The sequence below is a fragment of the Anastrepha obliqua genome, chromosome 4 (assembly GCF_027943255.1).
Source record: "Anastrepha obliqua isolate idAnaObli1 chromosome 4, idAnaObli1_1.0, whole genome shotgun sequence".
Lineage (NCBI taxonomy): Eukaryota > Metazoa > Arthropoda > Insecta > Diptera > Tephritidae > Anastrepha > Anastrepha obliqua.
In genome coordinates, this window is record NC_072895.1 from 87,110,464 (window position 1) to 87,118,699 (window position 8,236).

The 8,236-nt window shown below is 39.9% G+C and overlaps 1 protein-coding gene across 1 annotated transcript; it reads right to left on the reverse strand.

Moving 5' to 3' along the window:
• Positions 1-1,289: 1,289 nt before the first annotated feature.
• On the reverse strand, positions 1,290-3,427 carry LOC129244258 (uncharacterized). The gene is made up of 4 exons (XM_054881875.1): positions 3,277-3,427; positions 2,322-2,513; positions 1,910-2,257; positions 1,290-1,825 (listed from the first exon to the last, which is right to left on the reverse strand). The coding sequence occupies exons 1-4, from the start codon at positions 3,425-3,427 to the stop codon at positions 1,290-1,292; spliced, it is 1,227 nt and encodes a 408-aa protein (XP_054737850.1).
• Positions 3,428-8,236: the final 4,809 nt, after the last annotated feature.

Genomic DNA, 8,236 nt, shown 5'->3' on the forward strand with positions numbered 1-8,236 from the left:
TGACTTATTTCTTTGGTGCCACGTGAAAGAGAGGGTCAACGCCAACAGCCTAGGGTCGATTCAAGAACTCAAAGATGGAATTCGTGAGGATATCGAGGACATGGGGCAGCCACTTTGCAATTCGGTTATGGAAAATTTCGTGAAAAGGATATTGTCCAGTAAGCGTGGTCGTGGTGGTCATTTGTCTGATGTTATTTTCCACTTTTAACGGTCTTATTAAAAACCCCCTTATAATTTGAAAATAACACTTTTTCTTCCATATGTAGATTGGGCTTCTGGCAAGAGCAAAAGACACCAACTCATTAAACAATTTTTTACCCAGAATAGTAAACCGTCTGGATAGAGCAGGACAGTGGCACAGCAGGTGTGAGATTGTCTCTTCCTCGTCCTCATCTAGACAACTTCTACAGAAGTCAATTGTTTGCACACCCATCCTTTGAGCGTGTCTATCTATTAGGCAGTGCCCCATTATGACTGAAATGAGTGTGCTAAGACTGTGTTTATTTTGGCTTAGCAGAGATTCTGTGCATTTAGCATTAGAGTCGGCCACAGTTGACGGGCGATTTTGCAGGTGGCTTGAAGAGGCCATCTTTCGTTTGCTTTCCTTACGATTTCTTCAAGGATGAGTAGCTTACATGTTTGTAAGGGTATCCCTATGTCATTGTCTATGTACTCATCGGTCAATTTGGCGCCGAGTCTCGCTAGTTCATCGGCTCTTCAGTTACCCTCAATGACGCGATGGCCAGAAACCCATGTTACCTTTAGGTGAAATCACTCAGCCATCGCGTTAAAATATGTGCGGTATTGCATGGCTACCTTGGAGGTTGTCGACTGTTTTGTGAGGGATTTTATTGCCGCTTGGCTATCGGTGAAAATGTAGATATAATTTCCGGATATCGCATCACACTGCATCAGTATCGCGGCTTTCATTATTGCCATCAGTTCAGCCAGGAGGACACTATAGTAGTCGGGGAGCCGAACATTGAAGGAGATCTCCAGGTGTTCGGAGTATACACCTCCGCCCACCCTGCCCTCGAGCTTTGAGCCATCTGCGGATATATGGATGGACTCGTCCTGTCTTACATCGTCCCATTCCTACTATTCCCTTGAGGGTAGAAGGGTCGTAAACGCTGTAATGGCAAGTGTAGGCGGGAGCGCAAATAAATTCAGAAATTGGATTTGAAGACAGGTGAGGAAGTAGCCAACTCAACTTTTTTTATTATTTATTTTTTAATTCTTATTTCATATGTGAAATCTTAAAATAAAAAAGTAGTACTTTAATGCTTAAACTAGATTTGTACTAAAATACCAATGAATAGAACTGCTGCTGCAGCTGACGTCATTGTCAATTTCGCAGCTGTATTACAAACTAAATAATTCACATAAACGAGAAATTGCGCCTCATCGGGCCACTGGCAAGCAGGGTTGGTGCAGGATAACTGGCTGCTACCGGTAAAGTGTTGAGCCTGCACGGACACATACAACGGTGGACAGTCATCGATGTACGTGTAGCCAACACAAAGTTCACTCAAGTCCACAGCGTAACCGTTAGTGGCGGCTGTCTGACCACAGACCTGCTCCGCCGCATCCCCGCCATCCTTACGATAGGGCAATGGATTTGTACGCGAACTGCAAACAGTGAAAGATATTGCGCTCAATGGGCTTATGCGTAGGTAGCGCATACTTGTGTAGCCGAAGAAGTAGTTCGGCATAATGCGGTAAAAATTAATGCCACCCGTGCGCACATATTGCACCATCTCATTGGGGCCCGTCGAGCTGGCGTACATAGCGGCGCCACAACGTGGATTCACCAAACGACGTGGAACTGCGAAAAGGTGAGAGTTTTTATTACTTCTATAGTAGTTGGTATGTGTTGGTGTATTAGTCAGCAAATCGGCACTTCACTCACTTTCACGTATGCGTCTAACAACCGGTGTTCCCGCTGTCCATGCATCGAATTCCTCTCCGAGTGGAAAGAGATCCTTATGTGGATTAGGTACGAGATCTTTGAAGCGTATGAGCGCACCGCCACCATAGTAGAGAAAATGTAAATCCGGCACTGTGTAGTTGAGATGCTGCAGAAAGTTTAGTGCATAGCGCATATCCCAATCGGGCACGAAGGCAACTGGGCTAGGCACAAGCAAGGCAATCAGTGATCGCCCACCCAATGAAGATGTGTTGCGATCAACATTCATAGTATTCTGTGTCAGTTCCATTGCAGTATTTAGGATTTGCGGTAGACTGAAACCTGGCTTGTCTGCAAGATATGTCGGTTATTCGAGAGAAAAAAAAGTTGAGAATAATTTGACAAGTGCACTTACACCAGGAATGCGTTGTGATATTCCAGTTCTCATAGACTTCAGTCAAATAATTTGTGGTGTTGACCATAACTGTACCATCGGCGGCGGAGAGTAGTGTTACAGCGCTGGCATACGGATTTATGTTGAGACGTTGGAGTACAAAGCTGTGGAAAAATGAAAGTAGTGGTGACCCACGTTTGGCAAAGAGACTGTCTATAACACAGATAGATGAAAAAACATCATTTTTCTGGTTTTATGTTTTAATGAATAAATTCTGATGCTAGGCATTGAAAAGCAGCAGATTATATTGGGTTGGAGGGAAAGTTCTATCGGTTTTTAATAGGCAGATAACGAGGTCTTTGACTCTTTAGCTAGGATGGGCTCTGAGACCAACTTCTTTGGCCCGGAGCCAGTTCTGCCACTCTTTTCTGCAGCCATCAAGCCACAAGTGAGCTTGGCAGGCTGCGAGAGGCTTCAGATGGACAAAACTGATGTTGCTTTCATGTCCGACCGACTGTTGCAGATCCTTCTGTCATTAAACAGAAGGGACTGTGGACACTGGTTGGACTGATGATGGGCCAATTTCTATGGGCGAAGCATATGGAAAAGGTAGTCATCACAGACTGTGCACTCTGCCCAGCATGTGGAGAGAAGGATGGAACGGTGGACAACTTTCTGTGCGTCTGCCCGGCCTTCGTTCGAATTAGACTTGGCGTCTTTGACACTGATGTATTAAGAAGCGACCACTTTGGCTGCTTGGCACCACAAGATCTGCTCAGATTTCTTCCGAGGTCGGGTAGATTTTAAGAAAAGTAAAAAAGGAACCCGAGTGCACTACAATGGACTTAATCTTGTCTGAGTGCTGTACTTGCTAGTTTGTCCCGACAAAGAAAAAAAATACTGAACACTTTCTTGCGATGATTTACTGCGATTTTCGAACTGGATTATCGAGACAAGAGCAAATTGATCCACTTACTTCGACTTTTTCTCTTGAGCCACTGTGAAACACTGATGCAACGTGTTCCAACGTGGCTGGCGATCCTTGCAGAATTAATTTCGTGAATATCAAAACGTCGAAAAATGGTTGTTGGGCTAGAACACAAGATCATATCATAAGATGGAGACATCTTTAGGCATAAGTGTGACCAGCCTACATTCATCGTTGTATGAACTTTTGGTCATCAAGAAGATTTGTTCTCGTTGGATATCGCATAATACGAGTATAACAATTGCCAAAAAAAAAAAAATCGTGTCAATTTGTGCACACAGATATTGAAGAAATTCAGTCGCGGTGGATAAAGTACTACGTCTATGATATCGTAACAGGTCATGAATCTTGGATCTAGGCATATGAGCCAGAAACAAAACAGCAATCGACAGTATGGGTGTTCCAAGACGAGCATGATCCAAAAAAATTTGTTTGCAGAAGAAGTACCTCAAAGTAAATGGTCGCCCGTTTTTCGCAAAATCTAGCCATGTCGCAACTGTAGTACCAGGAAAATTTAAAACAGTCAATTCTGAGTGGGACACAACCATTTGTTTGTCAGAAGCTTTCGGAGAATTAAGGAAAACCAACCCCCGAAGATGAATCATTCTTTATCAAAACAATGCGAGCTCTACAAGAAAGTTTTTGAGCACTCAAAAGCTCGAATTAATGGGCCACCCGCCTTGCAGCTCTGATTTGGCTCCTAATGATTTCTTTTTGCTCTCGAACATTAAAAATAAAATACGAAGTCGATGTTTTTCAACGCCTGAAGAAGCTCTTGAAGCCCCTAAACAGCTCGGTTTGGAGGTATCCACTTATTAGTGGCAAAAGTGCTTTGAAAATTGGTTCAAACGAATGCAGAAGTATATTGACTTTCAAGCAGAATATTTTGAAATCTATTTTCATTATTATTTTACTGTGTTTTCATTATTGGGCGCCAAGTTGAAATGGCAACCTTGAGTATGTGAAATATTTGCCAACAGTTCCTGTAAAGCAGGCAGTTCTTTTCAAACCTAGACAATGGGCCCTTTCCCACTTTCTTTCATTTGTGTAATGTGCGACAAGAATTGTCCTACAGTTAAAGGCAATGAATAGACTGCAAAATATTGCTTCATGCTTTCAAACAACAAATCAACTGCCAAAGTAACCAGGTGCCAAGGTACAAGTGCCAAAATTAGGTTTCCCAAGAATGTTTCAGATGGTGAGCGCAGCATAAGCGAGCGAATGTTTTAAAAAACATTCAGTTTAGCTGAAAATGCTGATGTTTACATCGAAAAATGTCTTCCTGTTCTTAGAAATTTCGTTAATAACGGTCGGAAGAACGGCAAAATAATATTTTTACCAGAATAAGCCTCTGCTTATTTGACCAAAGCAGTCACTCTTCGAGTATATTTCATTCCGCACGCGTTAGCTTCATAGGAATGTCGCCAAACAATTAACCGTCACCGCTGAAAATTCTATAAAACTATGTAAGCGAAATTTCTTATCTACATTCATGAGTAATTAGTTAAAATTGTGTAGTAATATCGGTAAATTTTCATACTTAACATAATCCACGATAAAATAATATGGCCACGTGGTATCCAGAAAAACCAGAACATTAGTCATAATTGTAGTTAAATTCTGTATACCCTGGGGCTCGTCAATATCGTAGCTGTAGGGGAACATCCAAGCTGTGAATAGAATGGAATGAAATAAGTACCGATTTAAATAAGTACTAGTACTGGGTGTTTTTTACGAATACATTCATACGGTATGTAAATTGCCAAGAATGATAGAATACAAGATTTGTAATTTTTGCGTGCCGTTACGCTGGTGCAGTTGCGTGAGAGAAATATGAAAATGCGAATAAAGAATGCAAGAAGAAGAAGAAGAAACAATAGAAATATTTCATAAATAAATTGCACAAGAGCGACGTCACATACTCGCTGTGCTTTCTGTCAAATTCCCTGAGAGCGTAAAATCAGTACGAGTCGGGCGCCAACTTTTGTGTTATGTGAATCGTGATAAATTGCGATATGTATATCAGTAATATCGGCTTCCAAATAAACGAATGCGAGATTATGGTTGAAGCGAAAAAATGAATGTAACTTTACTATGACGTAATTGCAGATGAGGTGTGAGAGAGCACCAAGCAGAGAGTGTCGAAATAGTCAGCTTTTGCTAAAACAATGGAAAGGTAGGCTAAGGTAATGTAAGTAAAAAAAAAAAAGAAAATCATAGCAAAGAGAGTAGAAAGAAAATAAGTTTTTTGCAAACAAAGTCAGTTCAATAAGAAATGAAATTGCCTGATAGTCGAGTAGTGGCGCCGTCATATGCTCAACCTTCTGTACTTAGTCCTGCCATAAGTTCTGTTACGAGTTAAGTGCGTTATAGATATGAGATTATAATCCTTTTTTTAATGAAATTAGTTTCATATGATCATTTAAATATCAGAAGAAAAAATTTAAATTTTCGTTCCAAATGATCACCATTTGCTTTTACTTTTTGCGAGTTTGCTTAAGCCTTCAAACGATTGGGTCTTGCAGCTATTGCAGCACGCACGGCTTCCATAGATATTGACGTTGCTTTTCGAACCAAAGATTGTTTGAGACTTTCCATATTTCTGTGAGGTCTTCGACAGGCCATGTTCTCCAATTCTGACCACAAGCGGTAGGCCAATGGATTCAGATTTAGATTTCCAGACGGCCAATAAATTCAAATCTGGACTTCCAGACGGCCAATCTTCTGCGGCTATGAACCCAGGAATATTATTTTTTAGCCACTGCTGGATGGCTTTGAAAGATTCAACGCTCTCCATTAAAGAGAATACTGCTCAACTGCCTCACCACGCCTTCTAAGACATACTCCTGGTACACTTTTGCTCCGGCCTTAACCCCTTTTTCACAGAAATGAATAGATATTACGCCTTTACAAGACACTCCCCACCAAAGCATTACGGAAGCTGGATGGTGGCCACTCTAAACCCTTGGAACAACATTTTTAGGAAGTTTAGAAGTTTTTGCATAGATTTTGTCATTTGGCTTATTAAGAACTTATTCAACAGTGAAAACTTTCTCATCTGTGAAAATTGCATGGCCATTGACCGCGTGCCACTGAAGAAGTTGCTTGCATCTGTCGAATATAATTTTCTTCAAACGCCTTTTTAAAATATAACCAGTTGATCAACAGTTAGTCTTGACATGGATCTCTTCGATACATTCCCTGGACATGATTTTCTGCATTTTAAGGGGATTTCTGCGAATTCTTTCTTGAAGGGCTTTTATGGCTGCACTGGTTCGAACAACGCAAGGACGATCACTTCTTTTTCTGGAGGTTGCTTTGAAGCCGTGGGCAGACAAACATTTCGGTGGCAGACCATGGACGTAAAAAACAACGTTCCGAACCTCATAACGTCCACACAATGGCTCTTAAATTCACCAGACGCGAATCTGATGGATTATTCTCTTTGGACCATTTTGGAGAGCAAAGTGCGAACTAAAAGATTAACCAACCTCGAGGCGCTGAAAAAGACAATTGTCCGCGAGTGGGCCAAAATACCTGCAAGACACATTTGGGCAGCTTGCGATTCGTTTCTAGACCGCCTCAAGGCCATAATCAAGGCAAAAGTGGTCGCATCGAACACAAAAAGTTAATTGATTCCTAGTTTTGTATTATTTTCACACATTTTTTACTTTGAATTGAATAAAAGCAATTTTCCAAACAAAATGTATGGCTTTTTTAATTGGTTACTCTGCGAGTGCCGCACCCTGTAGTCTGCCGTTGTAAGCTTTGTAACGAGGTAATGATCCGCGTCGATGTTAGATAGATTGTTTATACTCGAATAGGGAATATTTTAGATCCTCAATTAGTGCACGAGGCTGGCTGCATGCCTTCTGTCTGTCACAACTTAATCGCTTCAGTTTCATGTTTTTCAATCTGAGATCACCCATGCAGCTTGAGGGATCTTTTTAGACAGAGTGCATCGGTCTGTAGGTGTACAATAAAATTTAATTTTTTTTCCAAACTTGATTACATTTTGTACACTTGACCCTCAAAATTGCTTATCTCTTGGTTTAACTTATGGGGGAGCCTGATTTAAAAGGCCACACAAAATCATTTTCTTTTTTTCGTTTTAAGCGATTCCTAATATATTTCAGAATATTCACACAAAGTTACAGAGCCTAATTCTCAATATTTTCGTAGATACAAAGCCCAAGGTAGGCGAGTGCTAGGTAGTTACGCTGTGACCGGACAGTTATAGTACAAACTTTATCTTCTTTTCTCGACTTTTCATTTTTATGATTTCTTTGAATTGGCGTACATGAATGAAAAAAAAGTAATGAACCTTTTGAAATGAATCATAGCATATTTGAACTAACAAAATAGATAAAAAAAAAATTTTCAAGATTTTTATACCTAGTCAAAGTGAATTTTTTTTTTATAGAAAGGCATTATTTTCTTTAAAACCTCCAAAAAGTTGAAATTTTGGAATTTCTCTCAGTTCTCTTAGTTCATCTAGAATAAAAAATCATGATAATTAGAAATCCATTTGAATTTTTTGCTTTAGATAATAATTACGAGCTGTATCTTGTACGCCAGTTGGAAACTCCAGCGTTGCAGCCCTCCACTAATTTCTATGTAAAAAAATTTTTCACCTTATTTTAACCAGTACAAAATTTTTTTATACTTTTTAAATGTTCACTAAAAGATAGAAAAAACTTTGCAGTGCTAAATTAATTTTTTCCTTAAAAAAAAATCGCAAAGAGATACAATTTTTAGACCTCATAAACCAGGCTCCCCCCTTATGGTAAATGTAATTTTTACATATGAGGTGCAGCTATTTTCTCAAATGTGAGTTGAAAATTGTGATTAAAAAATAAAACATTTACAAAGCATTTTGTTGGTTCCCATTCAAGTTATTCGTTTAAGAACTTTATTCATCATACAAATCAGATATAATGAAAGGCTA

What these genes read in the sequence shown, in the direction of transcription:
- LOC129244258 (XM_054881875.1), bottom strand. Translation starts at nt 3,427, where the DNA reads ATGTCTCCATCTTATGATATGATCTTGTGTTCTAGCCCAACAACCATT. An exon ending in GCTCAAGAGAAAAAGTCGAA is followed by an intron (nt 2,514 to 3,276) that starts GTAAGTGGATCA and finishes TCTGTGTTATAG; the next exon opens with ACAGTCTCTTTGCCAAACGT. An exon ending in TGTTAGACGCATACGTGAAA is followed by an intron (nt 1,826 to 1,909) that starts GTGAGTGAAGTG and finishes ACCTTTTCGCAG; the next exon opens with TTCCACGTCGTTTGGTGAAT.